The sequence below is a fragment of the Pituophis catenifer genome, unplaced genomic scaffold (genome assembly GCF_029215685.1).
Source record: "Pituophis catenifer annectens isolate HBS135680 unplaced genomic scaffold, rPitCat1.0.hap2 SCAF_1, whole genome shotgun sequence".
Lineage (NCBI taxonomy): Eukaryota > Metazoa > Chordata > Lepidosauria > Squamata > Colubridae > Pituophis > Pituophis catenifer.
Window position 1 is genome coordinate 346,968,928 of NW_027256881.1, and position 24,888 is coordinate 346,993,815.

Here is a 24,888-nt window from a genome sequence, read left to right on the forward strand (position 1 = left end):
CCCCCTCCCACTCTAGCAGGAGACCCTACACCATTCCTGACAAATGGCAATCTCTTCTTGAAAGTCTCAAGTGATGAAGCTCTGATAACATGGCATTTGGGGAAAAACTGTTCTTGTGTCTAGTTGTGTCTAGAGTGCAGTGCTCTACAGCATCATTTTGAGGGTAGGAGTTGAAACAATATGTCCAGGATGTGAGGGGTCTGTCAATATTTTCACAGCCCTCTTTTTGACTCGTGCAGTACACAGGTCCTCAATGGAAGGCAGCTTGGTAGCAATTGTTTTTCTGCAGTTCTAATTATCTTCTGAAGTCTGTGTCTGTCTTGTTGGGTTGCAGAACCAAATCAGACAGTTATAGATATATTCACTTTGCTCCAGTGTCTAGAATCCTTTCCAACTGCTCCCCTTTCACCGTAGTTATTTAAGGTCTCTCTTGGAGCAGCTTCTTCAGGTGTGGTAAAGATTGCTGAGCACAGGACTAGAGTGGGGGTAACCTCATAGATTTACTGAATACATGAGCAATACTGATTCCAAAACGAAGAGGGATTTTTGTAACTCCTGAACACTGGAAGAAAAAATTCCCTGAATGTAAAGCAAAGAAACGATTTATCTGCATGTATCCTCTTCAGCTGAAACTTACTTATTTACTAAATCAAGCTCCAAAGTATTAAAATCAAAGAAAGGAGACTTTAAATTGGCTCTCAAGGGCAAATTCCCACCAATAATGAGATCACCAGGCTTATAGTAGTTTTCATCCAAGTCAATATAATCCTGGAGCACACATATGGTTTGCAGCCTCTTTGCTGTAGTTGGAGCCTGGAGCCAGAAGAGCATCAGCATCAGAAGTAGCATGACTCCTGCCAGTCATTCTTGTCTGCTTCCCTCCTAGAACAGAAATCAAGGTTTATGCAGAAACTGATTTGAAGGTTTCTCCTGAAATCTCACTGGAACTTTAGCAGATCAGAGACCACTTGTGCCACCTGGATGGCACCAGGACAAATTTATATCAACAATGCTTCCTCTTACCTGTGTTTGGGCTGTGACTATAGAGGAAACAAAGGCATTTGAGTCTCTTCAAACCCAGGAGTGAGCTCTTTGCAAGGCAGGCTAAGGGGATATGTTCTGCCCCCAGAGATATTTTTAAAGCAGGTTTTATCTTGGTAGCTTTTGAATCTTGGAAACCACAGGGGACACACTAAGAATTACTGTACTTCAGATAATTGCAAGGAAAAGCAATTGTTCTACCTGAGTAGCCATAATTTTTTATTCACCAGAATGGAAAAACATGTTTGTGTTTCTTGTAATGCACAGAGCAGATGGAAGTTGGTGAAGTTGTGAATTTGACCTCCATGAAACTGACCAGAGAGAGTTTGGCCTGTGCCATAGTTGGTCAGCTAGTATGAGTGCTAATGTGGTTTGGTGGCACATGAGAATCGGTTGTACCCTTGTAGCTGTGAGCAGTCATGCCAATGCTTGGATGGAATAACCAGTTTTAACAAAGACTTGACAGGGGGATGAAATTAGAAATTGGGGTAAACGGCATGGGTGCATACTGTTATGTGAGTCTCTCCTTCATCTGAAGGTGGTTCCATTGGGTGTTGGTCGCAGGAGAGAGATTGAGCCAAATCCATTGACTTTCAGGGTGCATCTGAACAGCCTTCTCAGTTTGAGATCCGGTATCATCATATGCTGATGATATTCAGTTCAATCAATGATTGACCAAGCAGTGCTATCAAGGTTTTGCATTAGTGCAGGGGTGGGCAAATATGGCCCCTTTATGACCTGTGGACTTCAACTCCCAGAATTCCTGAGCCAGCCATGTTAGCTCCGGAATTTTGGGAATTGAAGTCCACAAGTCATAAAAGGGCCATAGTTGCCCACCTCTGGTCTAGGGTCTTCCTGGACTATTAGTTTCTGCTCAAAGAACAGTATGGTAGCTATGTCAAGAAAGGTCTTTGTAAATGTTGTGTCACATGCAAAGCATTGAAACCACATATGACATTAGAATAAGACTGATTGATTACTAGTCATGCAAACAGGAACCCACTCAATGAATGGTTAGCGCTATCTTGGTGTTAGATAAGGGTCAATGGAATTCCTGAGGGATTGGACTTTTGTGGCTTCATAGATCCTCTAGGCTAATTCCTCTTTTGACTCTATGTCCAGGTTCTGTCATTCCTCCTAAGTTTGTTAAACAGAATGAAATTTAGCTGTGGAGAATCTCAACACCCACATGAGCTACAGAGAGGATAGAGGCAAGAGTGGTGGAAGGCTGGAGGCAAAAAGTCTTCTGTTTTGGGGAAGAAGCCTATAGTTGAGATGCACCCAGCATGAATTCACCCTTGAGAGGTGGGTTTGCCTGCCTGGTTAAGCAACCTCAGCTCCATTCCAGGAGAGCCTAGCTAACTAACCCACCGTCACCAGCCTCCAGCTTACCTTCACGAGCGACTCCCGAATCCCGAGCGGCTGATCGCTTGCATTGCTTTGCCTGCATCCCACACAGCTGCATCCATCTCACCGGCCTGCTGAGAGCAACTGGATCTGCCTGCCTGCCTGGTTCCTTCACCTAATTTTGGGTAAGTTGCTAATTTTTTTATGCATAAAAAAATAGTGAGTGTGATAATTGTTTATTGATAGATGGTGTTGTGTAGGAAAGCTACTGAGGCCTTGGATAGGATCACTTGCATGCAGCCTCTCTTGGTCCATTGTTCCCAGCATTGCCCATGATTCAATTCAGGGATCTGAAAAGAGTCAAGAGACATCCAGAGCTCTGCTGAAGGAACATGAGGGATGAAGCTGACTGAACATGAGCTAGAGCAGAGGTGTCAAACTCCACTTCATTGAGGGTCAGATCAGGTTTGTTGTTGCCCTTGGGGGGCCGGGGTGGTGGTGACTGGGTGGTTGCAGCTGCCTGGGTGGGCATGGCCGGTGGGGGCATGGGTGCTCAACATCCCTCATGTTGGGGGTGGGACCAGGGTAAGCGCCAGGCCCTGATCCACTGGCAAAGCTTCATCGATCCTCTCAGGCCACATGGGCATTTCCTGGATTGCAGCAGGACATGGGCTGCCCTGGGCCCTGGGCAGCAAGGACCCGACATTTGAGTTCCCAGGGCACCGGGACTCTACTGCTCAGCCCCACTTCCCTGAGGGGATGCCAGGGCCTGTTTGCCTCCTGATCCTGGCTGCTGCTGGTGGTGGTGCCACTGCTGCAAGGCGAGGCAGGAAGCAAAGCGGGAGTGGCCTGGCTGCAGGGCCCCCGAAATACATGAGTGCAGGGCATGTGGGTCAGCTCTGGAGCTGGGTTAAGGTGTGGGAGGGGAGTCCCAGCTGCTTCCCTGTTCTCTGATCGTGATTCCCTGTTCTCAGTCACTCATGCCCTGGTTATCTTGCATTTGAATTCATACAGTGTGCTCTACATAGGGCTACCTTTGAAGAGCATTTGGAAGCTACAGCTGGTGCTGAATAATGCAGGGTGGACAATGTTAACTACCCCTAGTATGGCCCATGTAATAGCCCTGTTTTACAAGCTGCATTGGTTTCTGCTTTACATCCGTGTCCAACTCAAGGTTTTGGGTTATCACACTGAAAGTCCTCCATGGCATCCTCTTTGAAACAATAAACAGATATTTTTGCAGTTTAACATTTTTTATTAAGTTATAAGACAAAATACATTGACTTCTGACTCCCTCTGTGGAAGTAAAAAAAAAAAAAGCATTAACATCAAACCACAACTTTGTTTTTCCATAATAATATAAGATAGCCATTTCTAGCCAATCGAATCGGTAAAACCCAAAATCAAAGTTTCATTTTTTTCCACCTCAACAACAAAATTCAGAAGTGGTTTCCATGTGGAAATAAAGGTACTTATATTCTTTCCTTTAACCAAAATGATCAATTTGGTTAAAGGAAAGAATATACTTCTTTCCTTCTGCCAACACCATCAGCTTCTGTAGCCATTCATCCATAGTGGGAATCTAAGGGCCCTTCCATTTTTGTGCGCATAATAGTCTTCCTACTGTCAACATATATAAGATCAAAATTTTTCTCCAAGTCTTTTTCCATTAAACCCAAAGGAAAAGTTTCTGGTTTCATTTTTATTTTCATTTGAAGAATATTCTGTATTATAATATGAATCTTACTCCAAATTTTCCTTGCTATGTCCACCATAAATGGTAAAAAGTTCCTTATTTCTTTTACACTTCCAACATTCATTTGAAATACCTTTATACATTCTGGATAATTTATCCGGTGTTAAATGCCAGTGATACGTCATCTTATAAAAAATTCTTTTAAATTATACTTTAGTGTAAATTTTAAACCTTTCATCCACATATTTTCCCATTTTCAAGCATCACATTATATCCAAAATTCCTTGCCCACTGAATCATACAATGTTTTATATGTTCCCTTTTCATATTCAAATTCAATAACATTTTATATATCTTAGTAATAATATCACTACAGCACAGTAAGATTTCCAATTCATTCTTAGCAAAATCAAACTCACAACTCTTTTTATTTGATTTAAACTTTTCTTTCAGTTCTTGATATGTAAACCAATGGCAAACATAACCTTCTAATTCAAGTTCTTCCCTCAACTTTAATATATCTTCACCAGAGTTGAAAGATAATATTTTACCATACGTCCACCAGTCTGACTTCGCCACCATTTCTTTTCTTAAAAAAGCTTCTTGGGGGGACACCCAAAGAGGCAACTTTGTATAGAACCTTGTTTTATATTTATTCCAAACTCTTAGTATGGCACGTCTAGTGATTATTAAAATCAACATTAAGTTTAACTTTATCATACCATAAATAACCATGCCACCCAAATCTTAATTCATGGCCCTCTAATTCAAGTAGACTCTTATTCACCCACTCTTTTAACCAGGCCAAATAACTTGCCTCAAAATACAATTTCAGATCTGGTAAACCCAAACCCCCTTTTTCCTTAGCATCTTGCAGTAATTTGTATCTAATTCTTGTTTTTCTCCTTTGCCATATGAACTTAGAAATATCCAAAATAATAAACACATCTTTGACAACAAGTTTTCCTTCCTTACAGGACTAACGACACTTTGAAAACATGAAAAACAAAAAACTGACCACCGGAATATTGTAAGCAGTTGCAGAACTTGATAAGGAATTCTTTTATGGACAAATTCCGCCTTCACGTCATTATTTGTTAGAAATCTTATCACATTCTAAACACACCACAAAGAGAGATAAAAATGAGGCCAATCCTTGCTTTAGTTAGAAATTCTTGTTTCTTACTATATTTTCTCTACAATTCAGATCCGGCCTCAGCAGAATAATGTAGCATTTGGGGGAAAAGATACAAGCCAAGACAGCAGCTCCAGAGGCCAAGATGGAGAAGATCTCCACAGCCACCATGGACTTCCCTTTGGTGCTCAGATAGGTAGGGAGGAAGGAGATCCAAACACTGCAAAAGACCAGCATGCTAAAAGTAATGAACTTGGCTTCATTAAAACTATCAGGCAATTTCCTAGCTAGAAATGCCACTGTGAAACTGACTAGGGCCAAAAGTCCTAGATAAGAGAGGACACCGTAAAACATTACAGCTGAGCCTTGCTTACATTCCAAGATGATCTCTCCAAACAAGGAGTGGAAGTCCAAGTTAAGAAACGGAGGAGACATTCCCAACCAGGTGGCACAAAGGACTGCTTGGATCAGGGGACAGGCTAGGACAATGGAGTTGCTCAGTGGTTTTCCTAAGAGTTTCCTTGTCTTGTTCCCTGGTTTGGTGGCCATGAAGGCCAGAACCACCATGACAGTTTTTGCCAACACAGAGGAAACTGCAAGGGCAAAGAGAATGGCAAAGGCAGGTTGTTGGAAGAGACAGGTAAGCTTCCCTGGTTGACCAATGAAGAGGAAGGAGCAGAGGAAGCAGAACAGGAGGGAGACCAGGAGGATGTAAGTGAGATCTCGGTTGTTGGCCTTGACAATCGGTGTGTTATGATGTTTATAGAAAATCACCAGAACTGCAGAAGTAATCACAGAGAGGAAAAAAGCAAGAAAAACTAAAGTGTATCCCAGGCTGTCTTGATAGGCAAGGAAGTGGATCTTCTTGGCAATGCAATGGTCCTTGTCCTTGTTGGGAAATTGGTCTTCTGGGCAGGGGTCACAGTGAGCTGCATCTGAAATCAAAAGTCTTTGTCTAAGGATTTCTTGAGCAACTACAATGAACATTTTCCCTCCTGCAAAAGTGATATGTGTGTTGCCTTCCTGCTGTTGACCCTCCTACAAAAGGAGTAATGAAACAATCCCCTGTGCTATTTATGGGGCATCAAAAAGAGCAAATCATCCTTCGTTTATGATGATCCTGGGGATAGATTAGCCAGAGACAAGGATTTATTCAGTTCCAGCTATCCATTCACTGTGCACTTCCATGAGTAATGTGGCTTTCAGTCTCAGATTCGTGCTTGTTTTTTCCGCCATTTTATAATTGAACACAAAGTGAACGGCAGATCCATTATCCAGAAATGTTGCTGTTTTGTTTTGAGTACATTATTCCTGCCTTAACATCTCTACTTTGTACTTCAAATCTGTTCATTCCTGACTTCCAGTTGTACTTCCGGTGCCTTCAGAAGCCTGATCCGCAAGCTTTGAGGTCAGCTCCGACCTCTCGTTATTGGAGGGTTCAAATCGGGACCATAGCCTCCCTGGAGGGGTGGTGAAGCAAAGGGGGACAGCCTAGCAGATAGAGGGGAGTCACGTTTCCCTTCCCTGACTAGGAAAGCCCACTCTGCCAACGACAGGGAGAAGCGGCAGCAAACATGGCTGTCCTGAAGCTGAAGACAACCTGAATACCCAAGACTGGGCAGGAGCAGAGAAAGTGAGTGGCTTGTGAACTGGGCAAAAGAATAATTTTCTTTAAAAATATCCCCAAGAAATATGAGGGGGAAGAATACTGGAACTATTTACTAGCTGTGGAATAAGCACACACACACACACACACACACACATATAAAAGCTCTAATATTTAAGAAGAGAAACTTTTTAAAGAAAACTAAGTTTAAAAATTGAACTCTCAAAGTGAAGACGTGAGATTGAAAAGGTATTTTTTAAATAATATATATACTGGAATTTGATCTGGAAATTGTTTATATTTTATGACTATCAAATTTTATTATTATTCATTCGCCCACCTATTGGATTTACAATCTAAAATAATTAAAATTGGATTATCAGCACTATGCAGAGAGACAATACCAAGCTGAATCATGAGTGCCACTTGCTGCTAAGAGGAGAACTGTGCATCTATGGGAATTTGTATCTTTGTTGGATTATAAGGATTTACTTCAAATTTACTTTAAAGTTCAAAATACAAAACTTTTAAAGAAATAAAAGTGATTGGAAGGGACGTGGATAACCCCTGGACTTTTTAAAAAATTGGACTGACTGTAAAATGAAAATAAGTGGATATAAGGATATGGAGCTGACATATCAAGACATTAAGGATTTTATAAAAGAACAACATAAGGAAATGAAGCTTCGTGCGTAGAAGCTTCTGCACATGCGCAGAAGCATTTTGATGATGTCGGGGTCAGTGGGCAGAGCCTTCCGCTGGTTTTACTACCGGTTCCATAGATCCGGTGCAAACCGGGAGCAACCCACTACTGGTAGTAACATAATGAATATAAGAAATGAATGGTTGGAGATAATATGTATATTAAAAAAATGTGATTATTAATGAAAAGCTAGAGAAAGATCATGATTGATATACTGGAATATTAAATAATGAAAAAAGGAAAGATCACGTCTTTGATTATTAGAATGATAGGGGTAAGGGCAAAAAAAAGGGCTAAAATAGAAGTAGAAATATGAGGGAGGAAATAGTAAAAAGTAGTAGTATATCATCTTAATAGTATATTAAGATGATATGAAGTATGATAGAATTATGAGAAGGTTTAGAGTTGAAAGGTAACAGTAGAAATTATATGTTAGTAAAATTAGAAATGAAAATGGGCTGTAATTATTAAGAAAAATGTTGTTATGATTATTTATATTGAAATATTTGAAACCCAGGAATCAAACCATTCACGGAATGAGATGTATAAAATAAAAATATAAAAAACTTTTTAAAAAGCTGTTGATTCCTCCCTTTCTGCCCTATCGAAGAGACATAAATAGATGGATTTCCTCTTTCTCTGGCAGGTCTATTTCCTCAGACGTTGATAGAGATACTGGAAGAAGCAGGCACTAAATGACCAAATAAAACCTTGGACTGCATTCCCCACTTCCTCAGGAAAAGACCGAAAAGTGGTTTCCCAATTGGAGGTGAAAGTAGAAGCAGAAACGGAAGTTGGGGATTGATAAATTGTGCCCTCAAACTATCCTTGCTAGGGATCGAGAAAGGTGGCCTCTGTGGCCAGGGCAGTTTAGATCAAAAGAAAGGTTTTATTGAAAAGTATCAGTGCATGTCAATTTTATCAAAAACGGTCACAATAACAAAAATATACTGATTTTATGAATTTCTTCCTTGATTCTGGAAGATTTAAATTTGAAGTCTGGTCTACCTGTCTGATTAGAAGTGGTCCCTTCTGGACAAGGGCCACATTGGTAGCAGCAAACCTGCTTGCCCTCTGGAACTCTTCTCCTCTCTCCTGCATGGCACCTCTTCCTTCCACACCTGGCAATAGGGATAGTCTAAAAGATAAGTATTTGAAATTACTTAAGGATTGAATATGCTGCATTCATTCTTTTCCCCATTCCTATTTCTATGTTCAGATTCTCTTCTAAAGAAATGCATTGCCACCGTCTATCAGAAATATAGAACAGCTCCTGAGGGATTCAGGCCACTGGCATTCCTGAGACATCAATAGATGCTGGAGATTGGAACTGGGGTTTCGTCATGAGGAGGAAGGCTTGTGACTGAACCGCAGCATTTCTAAAAGAAAGAACCATGAGGATACAACTGAGTTCCATGGAAATCACTGTTGCTTGGTGTAATTGCATCCTGCATTTCAAGCAGATGTTGATCCCAAGCCTAAACTTTTGTGGAATGATATAAATCAGATCTCAATGATGAATACCTCGAAGTTATCCATATTCCTAAGTATTATGTTTTCTTCACTACCTGGAGACCTAAAGGTTCTTCCAACTCTTTCTTATATGCTTCTGTTACGTTTTTCACTATTATTTTGGTTTTTGTTTTATTAAGTTTAAAGCCGGCAACTTCTCTACACTACTGTATTTCCTGTAGTAATTTTGGGCCAGTTTCTAATGGGTCTTTTGTTATTAGAGCCACATCATCTGCAAAGGCTTGCGTTTTAAAAATTTCTTTCCTAATCTAAAAAGCTAAAATTGTCTTTCACGGGTAAAATAGCAGCAATTAAGATGAATATCCTCCCCAAAATTATATTTGTATACCAAAGCATACCAGTGAGTCTAGACAAAAAATTCTTTCTAGATTTGAATAAAAGTGTTAGGAATTTTTTATGGGAGGGAAAGTAGGCGAGGATCTCATATAAGATATTGCAAGGGAAAAGAAACATGGGTGGCTTTGGACTCCCTGATTGGGAAGTTTACCAAAAGGCAGCTAAATTAGTTTGGATTAAGGAGTGGGTCACATTGCAAAATAGGAGAATTCTGACCTTAGAAGGTCACGATTTACAAGAAGGATGGCACGCCCATTTGTGGGACCCAAGAAATAAGAAAAAATCCTATTTTCACAAACATAAAGTAAGGGAGACCCTTATACAAATGTGGGAGGAGATTAGGCAGCGGTTCTACGCCAAGGTACCAAATTGGCTTTCTATTATGGAGACCCTGACCTCTCCAAATAGAAGAGACATTTTAAAATTTGGCATATATAAGGATATATTAGATGAAAACGGGCATCTTAAACCCCTGGACACACAGAGAGACCACGGCTTTAACCTAGACTGGTGGAATTATTTACAGATAAATTCAAGGTACCAGAAGGATAGGGATCAATATGGCATAGAAGCAAAGTATAGAAATTTAGACAAAATTATGCTGGGGGTAGAGAAGAAAATGTTAGCAAAAATATACAATCTTCTATTAGACGAGGACAGGGCAGAGGATATAGCCAGAAACCAGTTAAGTATCTGGGAAAAAAACATTGGATATAGTTTAATTTTTAATGATTGGGAAGAGGCCTGGAACAGAAATTATAAAGTGACTAAAGCAGCAACATACAGGGAAAATCATTATAAGATGCTCCACAGGTGGCACCTAGCGCCAGCCAGATTAGCGAAAATGTTCTCTAATGCTTCAGCAACGTGTTGGAAGGGCAGTAAGGATGTCAGCACCTTCTATCATATGTGGTGGACACGCTCAAAGACAAAAAGGTTTCGGTCTAGAATTTGAAATTGGTTACGGGAAATAATTGAAGAGGAATTAGATTTATCCCCTGAAATATTTCTTTTGGGAATAATCAGGGATGGGTTTACTAAAGATAAAATTCAACTTATAATTCATATAACAACAGCGGCCAGATTAGTTTATGCGAAATTTTGGAAAGATAAAACCATACCACCAGAGGAAATTTTAATAAATAAAATGTTAGAGTGTGCAGAAATGTCAAAACTAACGAATGAGCTAAATAACGATGAGAAATCAAAACACCATGTAGTATGGGGAAAGTGGTACGAATGGTTAAACAATAGGATTAAATCATGATGTCAGGGTATGCTTATTTCTTGCAATTTAAGTGTGAAGTATACCTGATGTATATTTTATAAATATGTACAAACACTGCACTTCTGATTTTAGTAGAGATTTGATGTCTTTAACCATAAAACTAATAAAGTATACTTAAATAAATAAATAAATAAATCAGATCTCAAAGCAGATTTTTCACCAAATGACTGCCATGATTTCTGACTCAACTGAATATTTTCCAACTTAGAAAGATGTTCTGCATCGCAAGAAGAGAATGAATCTTTCTGTGAACTTACAACATTTCCTTGCAGCTCACCTTTGTCACCCAGACAATTCCACCAGAGTTAATGGTGAAATCCTGGCCTGGGGGAGCCTCAGGATTTACTTGCCCAACCTTCATGGGGACAAAAGATTGATTGGGGAGGAAAAGCCAGTTGAGAAGGTCATAACGAGCAGATCCCAGTCCATCTTCTGAGAAGGAGACTTCATCTCCAGCACTGTTGTTGAACTGCACATTCCTCAAATAGGGAAGAATCTGAAAAAAAGGAAACCTTCAGAAATAGGAGTATTGGGGCTAGAGGTACAAATGGAACATCATTGTTCCATCTCTTGGTGGCGATCTGAAGAATCGAGTGTATTTTACTCTGAAACTAAGTTTTCCCTTTATCACTGGGCATGCTTTCCAATACCAATTTCACTAAAACACAAGAATTTTAGTTCCACAATCTAAATTTAATTTTAGGATTTTCCTTTTGTGATACTTTGCTATGTGCACTTTGAAATAGTTCCAAAGTCTTGTTGACTGATAAATGAATGTTTGGAGTGAATAAATTATTTCTATCAGAACTATGGAAAATTCCACTGATTTTCTCTGGCTAATTGACAAAGGCAGCAGAAGGCAGGAACCAGGTTTGATCTACTGGGCCATGTGGAAGAAAACATCTCACCTGGTTGGTCTCTTCACTATTCAGAGATGTCCAACATTTTAGCCTTTGATGCAAAAAATTCTGGTAAATTTCAGATCAGGAACCCATTAGGACCACTTTGAATCTTGCTCTGTGCTGTGGTTGTCATAGAAACAGAATCACAGTATTGGAAGGGACATTGGAGGTCATCTAGTCCAACCCCCTGCTCAAGCAACAGACCCTCTACAGTTTTAGACAAGTGGCTATCCTGTCTCTTCTTCAATGGCTCCAGCAATGGGGCACCCACGACTTCTAAAGATAAACACTCCCTTAAGAAATTTCTCCTTAGTTCTAGGTTGATTCTCTCCTTGGTTAGTTTCCATCCATTGTTAATCAGAAGCTCTTTTCACACAGCAAACTGAGTGGCACAACAAAGGGTAAACTAAAAAAAGGGCATGGTCTCAGATGAGTTGGTATTGAAGTAAGCAGTCATTGAATCAGTAACTGAAGAAATGCATATGCTGAGCTTCCAATTAAAGCATCTGTGGACTGAGTCAAAAGACCCAGAAATTACCTGCCATGACTGGACATTTGAGATCCTCTTTCCAAGCCTCATCATGGATGGTCCAACTCTGGATCCATACATTGCATGTAAAGTGTGTGCCAGAGCATAAACAGCATTGTAGATATTGTAACTTTCTCCTGTCATTCTCGTTTCAAAAATGTAATTTTGCAGATTCTGCAGATTCTCCTTTCCTGTACATTGTTTTTCCCCCTTTGGAGGGATCTTTCCCGATTTATGGATCTTGCAGCCAAAGACCTTTTCCCACCATTGAGGGAGAAATACATCTCCTTGGGGGTTCAAGGGGTCTAAAGACAGGAGGAAGTGGCTGAATTCTGAGACATCCCCGGAGTGGTCCCTAAAGTGCAAGACCCCATGATGAAGCTTTACATATTGCAATGTGTATTCAGATTCTTCCATGCCAAGTTTCCAATGGGAAGTGAAGATATAAACTTTCCTAAATGATACTTTCCTCTGGTTTTCAAAAGAATACATCACCCCTATTACAGTGAGAGTAACAAGTGAGTCTGCAAACGGAATAAACACTTCTGTTTTAGACAAGGTAAGGAAATTAAGAAAAAACTTCTTGTTATTGATTTGAACATCATCCAATTCCAGCATTAGAGTGAAGGCCAGGCAGATCTCCTTCTCCTGGAGCATTGGCATCAGAGTTGAGATGAAACGTTCTCCCCTCTCATCTTTAGGGGCAAAAAGACCAACCCAGTTCCACTGGAAATACAGGAGCAGCTGGACTAAACCCACATACTGAGGAGATTCCTTGGGATTAATCCGGAAGAAGGAAGGATAAACTCTTCTCTCTCCCTGGGAGAACTCAAAGCCAACACCGAGCTGGAGAAAGTGAGATTATTTTTTCAAAGACATAGTAAGTTTTATGTTGACTTTAGTAGTTACCATTGTCTGGTTGATGGCCCTCACAGACAGGCTGACTCACTTTGACTGCCAAACTTCATCTTCTTCCCTTCTTAGCCAGTTTTATTAGTTGTGGTACATCAGAAGACAAGAGAAGAAACCAACAACCTGATACAGAGAATAAATGGCACTAAAATGATGGCTACTGTTTAATAAAAAGTAAACTAAGAGTCACAAGGTCATTATGTTCCCCACCCCAACAAAAAATACTTTTAGTTTTATTTTTGGCTTTTGTCTGTGCTTCTGATATTTGTCTAGTCCATAGTATATCCAAGAGAGCTCTCTTACCTGTGGGACCTTAAAGATGCTGAAGATGGAGGCCATTTCCATTGAAGTCTTGGCACTGAGACCACCAATGACTGACAGCAGAGTGTCCTGCAGGTGACATTTGTAACCTGGAACCACTTGGCCTCGTGAGGAGAGCATGGAGAGGCTGTTTGAGGAAATAATCTCCTCCCTCTGGAAATGACGGTAGATGTGGAAGCCAAGGGTGATGTTGGATAGCAGAAGAAAATCCTTATTGACCTCAGAGATAGCAAACATCAATGCAAGGAACTGCTGGTAGTTACTAGATACGAGACTGTAGTAAAAAAAAACATTGGTGAACATGACAGGAAAGTTTGTGCTTGGCTGTAGAATTTGCTTCACTGTTTGGGGGGACTTATGGTGGGAGAAACTTCCAAATTTCGTTGTGTTGGGCTTTTTTTTCAAAGGATTTCCCTTGACTAAACTTGGATGACTTTGTGAGAAAGGAGACAAGCCTTTCAATAGATACCATGGACTGTTTTATACTCTCTATCGATTCCTTCCATATTCACTTTGCTTTAGTGGTTGTAATCCTTTCCAACTGCTCCCCTTTCACCATCATTATTTAAGGTCCCTCTTGGAGCAGCTTCTTCAGGTGTGGTAAGGATTGCTGAGCACAGGACTACAGTGGGAGTCACCTCATAGCTTTACTGAAGGCCATTATTCATCAGCAATGCTGATTCCAAAACTGAGAGGGATTTTTGTAACCCCTGAACACTTGAAGAGTGTGGAGCTTTTATTTGAATTTTCTACCAGAAGCTTCTATTCTGATTAATATTATAATTTGACTTCTTTACTAGGCCAACATAGCTTCCCTCTTCATTTTATTGTTTATCATCTTCCTGATGAAGGGATTGAGAATTCCAGCCTATTTGAAGAGCTTCCTAATTTACTGAGAGAAGCACAAAATGCGCACTACACCAGGACCGTTCAAAACACTAGAAGTATTTTTTGAAAAAAGTCCCTGAATGTAAAGCAAAGAGAACATTAATCTGCATATTTCTCCTTCAGCTGAAACTTACACATTTCGTAATGGAAGATTCACTGTATTAAAATCTAGGCCAGAAGACTTGAAAATGATTCGCAAGGGCAAATTCCCACCAATAATGAGATCACCAGGCCTGTAGATACTTTCCTCTAACTGGATATAATCCCTGAGCACACAGATGGTTTGCAGCTTCTTTGCTGTAGTTGGAGCCAGGAGCCAGAAGAGCAGCAGAAGCATCAGAAGTACCATGACTCCTGTCTGGTCATTCTTTCCACCTTCCCTCCTAGGAGAGAAATCAAGGTTTATGCAGAAACGGATTTGAAGTTCTTGAAATCTCACTGGAACTTTAGCAGATCAGACACCACCTGTGCCACCTGGATGGCACCAGGACAAATTTGAGGAAACAATGCTCCTTCTTACCTGTCTTTGGGCTATGACCATAGAAGAAACAAAGGCATGTGAGTCTCTTCAAACCCAGGAGTGAGCTCTTTGCAAGACAGGCTAAGGTGACACATTCTGCCCCCAATCTGGTGAACTCAGAGATATTTTTTAAAGCAAGTTTCATCCTGGAAGATCTTTGTGTCTGGAAATCCACAGGGGATACCTGAAGAATGACTGTTCTTCTGATAATTGCAGGGAAATGCCATTGTCCTATCCCCTTAGCAACAGCTTCTCTTCATACAGCAGAATGGAAAACATGTTTGTGTCTCTTCTTGTAATTCACATAGCAGATGGAGTCATGGGGAAACGGTCTAGTTGACCTATGTGAAAGTGAACCCTGCACAGAAAATGGATTTTGTCTTATGCCCTAGTTTGGTCAGATAATAGGAGGGCTACTTGGGAATAGTGGCACAAGGCAGAGATGTAATTTGAGGAACAATCTCAGGATATTAACTGCATTTTTTTGGCAAAACTTGTAAATTTCTGTTGCTGTAGCCGAAGGGTAGCAATTGTCATCCATGTGTCCCTTTTGGTTTTTTGGGGTGTAATTCCCCAAATTGCCAGATATGAAAATCTTTCCTTCATTGGATTCATTCACAGGACAAGTTGGGATCATTACTACTGTACTAACCTTCCTGCTAGATAGCAACCTCCGTATCTGGGCCTCTAGAGGGCATTTCACAGCTGACTGTGGGGTTCCCCAGATTTATGGTCTTGAGAGATGTCCATTTGCCATCCCCGGGGCTGGTCTTGGAGGCATTTCAACATGGCCACCATCCTTCTTGGCTCAACTCAAAACAGATCACTTCCAACATGATCTGAGGAGTTGCTATACTTGTCCCCTTTGCCCTGGCCAGATAATGGCCTGATGACTTTGAGATTCTTTTATGCTGCTCCTCTCTGCAGGGAGGCTGGATCTCTTTGACCAGTCCACTCTTAGTGACTGATGGGGTTCCAAATGGAACTGAGGATTATACCCCAGGCTCTGCTGCGTTGTCCTTCTGAGGCCTTGGCCACTGCCTGGAATAGGAAAGCTACTGAGGCCTTTGATGGGATCACTCGCATGAAACCTCTCTTGGTCCATTGTTCCCAACAGGCCCCAGGATTCAATTGAGGGAGCTGAAAAGGATCAAGAGACATCTAGAGCTCTCCTGAAGGAACATGAGGGATGAAACTGACTGAACATGAACACTCTTTTAACCAGACCAGACAACATGACTCAAAATACAATTTCAGGTCTGGTAAACCCAAACCTCCTCTTTCCTTAGCATCTTGCAGTAGTTTGTATCTAATTTTAGGTTTTTTCCTTTGCCATATAAACTTAGAAATATCCAAAATAATAAACACATCTTTGACAACAGGTTTTCCTTCCATACAGGGCACTGGACCTCACTAATGACACTTTGAAAACATGAAATACAAAAAACTGACCACTGGAATATTGTAAGCAGCTGCAGAACTTCATAAGGAATGCTTTCATGGACAAATTCCTCCTTCACATTGTCATTTATTAGAAATCTTACCACATTCTAAACATGCCACAAAAACAAATAAAATTGAGGCAACTCCTTGCTTTAGTTAGATATTCTTGTTTCTTACTGTATTTTCTCTGCAATTCACATCGGGCCTCAGTAGAATAATGTAGCATTTGGGAAAAAAGATACAACCCAAGAGAGCAGCTCCAGAGGCCAAAATGGAGAAAATCTCCATGGCCACCATGGACTTCCTTTTGGTTCTTAGGTAGGTAGGGAGGAAGAAGATCCAGTATGCTAAAAGTAATGAACTTGGCTTCATTAAAACTATCAGGCAATTTCCTAGCTAAAAACGCCACTGTGAAACTGATGAAGGCCAAAAAACCTAGGTAGGAAAGGACAATGTAAAACATTATAGTTGAGCCTTCCTTGCATTCCAAGATGATCTCTCCAAACAAGGAGTGGAAGTCCAAGTTAAGAAACGGAGGAGAGGTTCCCAGCCAGGTGGCACAAAAGACTGCTTGGATCAGGGGACAGGCTATGACAATGGAGTTAGTCAGTGGTTTTCCTAAGAGTTTCCTTGCCTTGTTCCCTGGTTTGGTAGCCATACTGTTTTGTGGTTCTTTCCTTCATCTTAAGGTGGTTGCCATTTAAATGTTGGTTGGTGAGAAGAGACTGAGTCCAATCCACTGTAAGGCCTTCTCAGTTTAAGGTCAGGTATCATTTGTAAGTTGATTATATTCACTTCTATAACCCCAGACTGACCAAGCAATACTGACCAAGCAATACTGACCAGGTTTTATTGCCCTAGTCCACGAAGGCTGTTGGATGGGGAGGAACAGCCACGGTTTAAATCCTAGGCTGCATTAACAGAGGGATAGAATCAAGATCACGTGAAGTGTTAATGCCACTTTATAATCCCTTGGGAAGTCAACATGTAGAATTCTGCATCCAGTTTTGGTCGCTATGATATAAAAAAAATGCTTAGACTCTAGAAACAGTGCAGAGAACAACAACAAAGATGATTAGGCAGCTGGAAGCTGAAACCTACAGTCAGGTCCCATAGATCCCAATCAAGACACTGCCATTCCCGTGGAGAGGGGACCTGAGTGCATTCTTTAGTTTATAGCCTTTTTCCTGGTGCCTATCTATCCTGTACTTTGATTTACCTTCTTGGGAATATAAAGGGGGAGGGCCATCTGTTTTATCTCAGCTCTGGAGCCTCCAGTAAGTGATACATGAGAACAACTTCTTATCACCTTCTCAGCCTGCAATTCTCAAAACAACTTCACCTATGAATTGGCCTATTCAACACCGGACTGACGGGAGGGGTTTCTAACTGCTTTAACCTAACCGAATTGCGTGGGACTCCTCAGATCCTGCTTTCTTTGTCTTGCTATCACTTTCCTTTTGATAAAAGCTTCCTTTTGAAATGCTAATTGTTTCAAGAGTTCTACTTTCTTGAATGGAGAGGAGAGGCACCTCCTCTTACACCTACGATGAATGATATCAGGAACTTTGTATATCTAGTCTAAGAGAGGTGACATGAAAGCAGTCTTCCAATATTTGAGGGGCTGACACAGAAAAAAAAGGGGGTTAACTATTCTCCAAAGCACTTGATGGCAGGACAAGAAGTAACGGATGGAAATTTATCAAGGAGTGATCCAACCAGAACTAAGGAGAAATTTCTTGACAGTGAGGGCAATTAATCAGTAGGAAGAGTTGCCTTCAGAAGTTGTAGGTGCTCCAACACTGGAACCTTTTCAGAAGGGACTGGACAACCATTCACTCCAAAATGGTATGAGATCTCCTGCTTCAGCAGGGGGTTGGACTAGAAGACCTCCAAGATCCCTTCCAACTCTGGTATTCCGTTATAACATGATGACATGATGAAAAGGAAAGTATTTTCAGAATGGCAAGATTGTGTTAAAACCAAGCAGGTGTGGATGATTGGTCCTCCCAGAAGTGGAACTTTTCATCTTTGGTTCTGAATGACAGTTCACTGTCCTTCAGACTCTACTGCAATCTCCAGTTTTTCTGGACTATTAATTTTTGCTGAAGGAGCAGTATGGCGGCTAGCTCAAAAAAAGTCTTTGTAAATATTGTATAAGGTGCAAAACATTTAGACCACCTGTGAAGTTCCAATTAGACTGATTTATGCCTATCCATAGGAAGCTAATAAAGTAATGGTTAGTAAAATCTTGGTGTTAGATAAGGGTCATGTCAGGGTTCCAGAAAACACCCCCAACAAAAGACTAACATTTCCTCAAAGGCCCATTTTATTAGAAATGTCATGTTGGCACATCTGGGAAAACCCAAATCTGAGAATTCTGGGTTTTCCCCACCCAAAACAAAATCAAAGATCCATCCCCTGCACCCACAAGTTCATCACATGGTCCAATCATTTATTCAACGCAATTGGAGACAATTTTAAATCACTCCCATCCAGGTGCAGGGCAGTTGTCCTTGACTCCCAGAGAAAGAAATGTTGTTATGGCTAATCTTCCACTGCTCCTTGAAAATTCCCCTCCCAAGTTCCCAGGCACAAAAAATGTGGCAGCCCTGAAGCTCCAAAAGAAAAGATGGCTTCCAGGACTGACCGGTCAGTGGAATTCATTTGTGGTTACATAGAGAGTTTAGGCTGATTCCTCTTTTGACTCCATGCCCAGGTTCTGCCAATCCTCCTACGGCTTCAGTTTGTTAAATAGAATGAAATTGAGCTCTGGAGAATCTGAATATCTATGAGAGCAGCAGAGAGGACAGAGGCAAGAGTGGTGGAAGAGTGGAGGCAGAAAGTCTTCTATTATTGGGAACAACCCCACAGTTGAGATGCAGCCAACCTGCATTCATCAAGTAAAGTGCAACACTTGGTAATGAATTCTTTAACATATAAGTTCCTCCTTCTTGTCAACATTTTTTTAAAAAAATCATCACATTCTAAACATGCTTCAAAGACAAATATAAATGAGGCCGATCCTTGCATTAGTTAGAAATTCTTGTTCCTTACTATATTTTCTCTACAATTCAGATCCGGCCTCAGTAGAATAATGTAGCATTTGGGGAAAAAGATACAAGCCAACAGAGCAGCTCCAGAGGCCAAAATGGAAAAGATCTCCACAGCCACCATGGACTTCCCTTTGGTGCTCAGGTAGGTGGGGAGGAAAGTGATCCAAACACTACAAAAGACCAGCATGCTAAAAGTAATGAACTTGGCTTCGTTAAAACTATCAGGCAATTTCCTAGCTAGAAATGCCACTGTGAAACTGATGAAGGCCAAAAGACCTAGGTAGGCAAGCACAGTGTAAAACATCAAAGCTGAGCCTTCCTTACATTCCAAGATGATTTCTCCAAACAAGGAGTGAAAGTCACAGCTGGGAAACGGAGGAGAGGTTCCCAGCCAGGTGGCACAAAGAAGGGCTTGGAACAGGGGACAGGCTATGACAATGGAGTTGGTCAGTGGTTTTCCTAAGAGTTTCCTTGTCTTGTTCCCTGGTTTGGTAGCCATGAAGGCCAGAATTACCATGACAGTTTTTGCCAACACAGAGGAAACTGCCAAGGAAAAGAGAATGGCAAAGGCAGATTGTTGGAAGAGACAGGTGATCTTCCCAGGTTGACCAATGAAAAGGAAGGAGCAGAGGAAGCAGAGCAGGAGGGAGACCAGGAGGATGTAGGTGATTTCTCGGTTGTTGGCCTTGACAATCGGTGTGTCATGATGTTTATAGAAAATCACCAGGACTGCAGAAGTGATCACAGAGAGGAAAACAGCAAGAAAAACTAAAATGTATCCCAGGGTGTCTGGATAGGAAAGGAAGTGGATCTTCTTGGCAATGCATTGGTCCTTGTCCTTGTTGGGAAATTGGTCTTCTGGGCAGGGTTCACAGTGAGCTGCATCTGAAATCAAAATTCTTTGTCTAAGCATTTCTTGAGCAATTATCATGCACATTTTCCCTCCTGCATAAATCATAGGAGCGTTGTCTTTCTGCTGCTGACCTACCTACAAAGGGAGTAATAAAATAGTCTCCCTGTGCTATTTATGGGGCCTCAAAAAGAGCAAATCATCCTCCATTTATGATGATCCTGGGGACAGGTTATCCAGAGACAAGGTTTTGTTCAGTTCCAGATATCCATTCACTGGGCACTTCTATGAGTAATGTGGCTTCCAGTCTGAGATTACTGCCTGTTTTTTTCTCCCATTTTGTAATGGAACCGACAGGAGACTGATAGATCTGATATCCAGGAATGTTCCTGTTTTGCTTGTGTGTATATTATCCCTGCCTCAACCTCTCTGCTTTGTATCTCAATCTGTTCATTTAGACATTTTTTCCCTCCCACCTGCTCTATCCAAGAGACATAGATAGATGAATGTCCGCTTTCCCTGGCAGGTCTATTTCCTCAGAGGCTGATGCAGCTGAAAGAATGAGCATATTCTGAATGATACAAATTGAAGTTTTGACCGCACAGCCCACTTCCTTAGGATAGATTGGAAGGCAGTTTTTGCAATTGGAGGTTAGAGTAGGAGTGGAAATCCTAGTTGGACATTCATAAATTCTGCCCTAAAGCTATCCTGCATGGAACTGCTGAATATCAGGAAAAGTGGCCTCTGTGGCCAGGGCAGTTTAGATGTGTGAACTGAAAGGTTTTGCTGAGAGATATGATTTTGTCTCAATCTCATAAAAAATGACAACAAGAACAAAAAAAATGACTTAATGAATGTCTTCTTTGCTACTGGAAGATTAACATTTGAAGTCTTGTCTACCTGTCTGATTAGAAAAGGTCCCTTCTGGACAAGCATCACACTGGTAGCAGCAAACCTGCTTTCCCTCTGGAACTCTTCTCCTTTCCCCTGCATGGCACCTCTTCATGCCACACCTGGCAAAGGGCACCTTCTGAAAGAGAAAAGAGAAATACTTGGGATGAGCTAAGCAATAAACTGCATTCATTCTTTCCCCATTCCTATTTCCCTTCCTTATTCCTACTTCTATGTTCAGATTCTCTTCTAATGAAATAGATTGCCACTGTCTATCAGAGATCAAGAACAGCCCTGAGGTAATCAGGCCAGTGGCATTCTTCACACACCCATGGATGTGGGAGATTGGATCTGGAATCTCAGCCTGCAGAGGAAGACTTGTGATGGGACGAGAGCATTTTTAATGAGGATACAACTGAATGGAAATGGTCCATAGAAATCACTGTTGGTTGCCGTAATTGCATCCTGCATTTCAAGCAGATGTTGTTCCCAAGCCTAACCCTTTGTGTAATCAGACACAAATCAGACCTTAAACGTGTTACACGCAAAGCAGATTTTTCACCAAATGATTGCCATGATTTCTGACTCAGTTGATTATTTTTCAAGATAGGATGATGTTCTTCATCTCAGGAAGAGAAGAGAAGAGATTGCAGAAAATACGACTTCAGTAACAGAGTTGTCAACTCCTGGAATTCATTACCTGACTCTGTGGTTTCTTCCCCAAAACCCCAAAACTTTAACCTTAGATTGTCTACTGTAGACCTCACCCCATTCCTAAAAGGGATATGGGGCATGAATAAGTGCACCAGCATGCCTACCGTCCATGTCCTAATGTTTTCTTTTATTTGTATTCTTTTCATGTATTTATAATTATGTTTACACTTCTATCTGTCATAAAATACATGCTTGACGAAATAAATAAATAAATAAAATAGAATGAATCTTTCTCTGAACTTACAACATTTCCTTGCGGCTCACCTTTGTGGACCAGACAATTCTATCAGAGTTAATGGTGAAATCCTGGCCTGGGGGAGCCTCAGGATTTACTTGCCCAACTTTCATGGGGACAAAAGATTGATTGGGGAAGAAAACCCAGTTGAGAAGATCATAATGAGCAGATCCCAGTCCATCTTCTGAGAAGGAGACTTCATCTCCAGCAGTGTTGTTGAATTGCACATTCCTCAAATAGGCAAGAATCTGAAAGAAAGGAGACCTTCAGAAATTGGAGTATGTGGGCTAGAGCTACAAATGAGACATCATGGCTTCTATATCACATAATGGCCATCTTGAGAAGATGAAATTATATTTGAGAAGCTATTTCCATCTCTTGGTGGCGATCTGAGGTATCAGGTGTATTTAACTCTGAAACTAAAAGTTTCCCCTTTATCACTGGGCATGATTTCCAACTCCAATTTGATCGAAACAGAATTTTAGTTCCACAATTTAAATTTAAGTTTAGGCTTTTCCTCTTGTGAGACTTGGCTCCATACACTTTCCAATAGTTTGTTTTGCCCTAGTTCTTGTTATCTGATAAATGAATGTTTGAAATGAATAAATTATTTCTATCAGAACCATGGAAAATTCCACTGGTTTTCTGGATCATTGACAAAGGCAGCAGAATGCACGAACCAGGTTTGATCTAATGGGCCATGTGGAAGGAAGCATCTGATCTGGTTGGTCACTATCCAGAGAGGTCCAACATTTTAGCCTTTGATGCAGAAAATTCTGGTGAATTTCAGACCAGGAACCCATTAGGACCACTTTGAATCTTGCTGTCTGCTGTGGTTGTCATAGAAACAGAATCACAGTATTGGAAGGGACATTGGAGGTCTTCTAGTCCAACCCCCTGCTCAAGCAACAGACCCTCTACAGTTTTATACAAGTGGCTACCCTGTCTCTTCTTCAATGACTCCAGAAATGGGGCATCCACAAATTCTAAAGATAAACACTCCCTTAAGAAGTTTCTCCTTAGTTCTAGGTTGCTTCTCTCCTTGGTTAGTTTCCATCCATTCTTAGTGAGAAGCTGTTTTTACACAGGAAGCTGAGAAGCCCAACAAAGGGTAAACTAAAAAAAGGGGGCAGGGTCTCAGGTGAATTGGTATGGGAGTATGAAGATATTTAATCAGAAACTGAAGAAATTTGTATGGGGAGCTTCCAATTAAAGTTTCTGTGGACTGAGTCAAAAGCCATAGAAATTACCTGCCATGACTGGACATCTGAGATCCTCTTTCCAAACCTCATCATGGTTGGTTGAACTCTGGATCCATGCATTGCATGTAAAGCGTGTGCCAGAGCATAAACGGCATTGTAGATATTGTAACTTTCTCCTGTCATTTTTTTTTCAAAAGTGTAATTGGGCACATTCTGCAGATTCTCCTTTCCTGTACATTGATTTTCCCCCTTTGGAGGGAGCTTTCCTGATTTATGGAACTTGCAGGCAAAGACAAATTCCCACCACGGAGGGAGAAAGACATCTCCTTGGGGGTTCAAGGGGTCTAAAGACAGGAGGAAGTGGCTGAATTCAGAGACATCCCTGGAGTGGTCCCTAAAATGCAAGGCCCCATGCAAAGACTTTATATATTGCAATGTGTTTTCAGATTCTTTCAGGCCAAGATTCCAATGCGAAGTGAAGATATAAACTTTTCTAAATGATACTTTTCTGAGTTTTTTAAAAACAAGTACTGTCCCTATTACAGTGATAGTAACAGTTGAGTCTGCAAACAGAATAAACACTTCTGTTTTAGACAAAGTGAGGAAATTGAGAATAAGCGACTCCTGAGCAATTTTAATATCATCCATTTTCAACCTTTCAGTGAAGGCCAGGCAGATCTCCTTCTCCTGGAGCATTGGCATCAGAGTTGAGACGAAACGTTCTCCCCTCTCATCTTCAGGGGCCAGAAGCCCAACCCAGTTCCACTGGAAATGCAGGAGCAGCTGGACTAAACCCACATACTGAGAAGATTCCTTGGGATTAATCTGGAAGAAGGAAGGATAAACTCTTCTCTCTCCCTGAGAGAACTCAAAGCCAACACCGAGCTGGAGAAAAAGAGATTCTTTTTTCAAAGACAAAGTAAAAGTTTCATGTTTTATTTATTTTATTTATATAACATATAAAAATTCAATTTCTATCAAACAGTGTGTAGTCTGGGTACAATTGTTTCTTAAGCAGCCATAATCTAAATGTTTACAATAGTATTCTATTGCTTGGTATGCAAATTGCAAGGGGTCTAACAGTGGATCCGTGATAGTTTTTTTTTTTTTTTGAATTTTTTTTTGAATTTTACAACAAAAACAAAACATAAAACCATCATCATTCCATACAATTACAGACAGTGTGTTGATCGGTAAACATTCTTTTGTGCTTAAGCTCATTTCCAAAGTATCAATTTATAACAAAAGCTTATTTCCCATGAAAAAGAACTTCACATATTTTATCCTTACATCAACCTCATCTTTCATATTTCATCTCCATGTTTTATTATCTATCCATTGATAAAATAAATCCCATATCAAGTAATATTGTTTATCTTCCTGTTCTCTAATTTCAAATGTCAATTTACTCATTTCAGCACATTCCATAACTTTCTTAATGACTTCATCATCAGTAGGTAACTTATCTCCTTTCCAATTTTTAGCAAATACAATTTTAGCCGCTGTTAAGGCATTTACAATTAGATATTGCAAATTTCTATTATATATTTCTGGTAAAATCCCTAATAAAAATATTTCTGGTTTAAAGTCAATGTGTTTCTTTATCATTTTTTCCAGCCATGTGTGTATCTTAGTCCAATATCTCTTAGCTTCTTCACATGTCCACCACATATAGTAGTATGATCCTGGAGTCTGATGACATTTCCAGCATTTCTCCAATTTGTTCTTGAACATTCTGGC

The 24,888-nt window shown here is 40.6% G+C and overlaps 1 protein-coding gene across 1 annotated transcript; it reads right to left on the reverse strand.

Annotated features, from left to right (window-relative positions):
• Positions 1–19,284: 19,284 nt before the first annotated feature.
• LOC139312340 (vomeronasal type-2 receptor 26-like) lies at positions 19,285–20,214 on the reverse strand (the record flags this gene model as incomplete). The annotated part of the gene is made up of 1 exon (XM_070937056.1): positions 19,285–20,214. A coding segment is annotated over exon 1 (930 nt), but the record flags the coding sequence as incomplete, so codon positions are not given.
• Between the last annotated feature and the right edge of the window lie 4,674 nt (positions 20,215–24,888).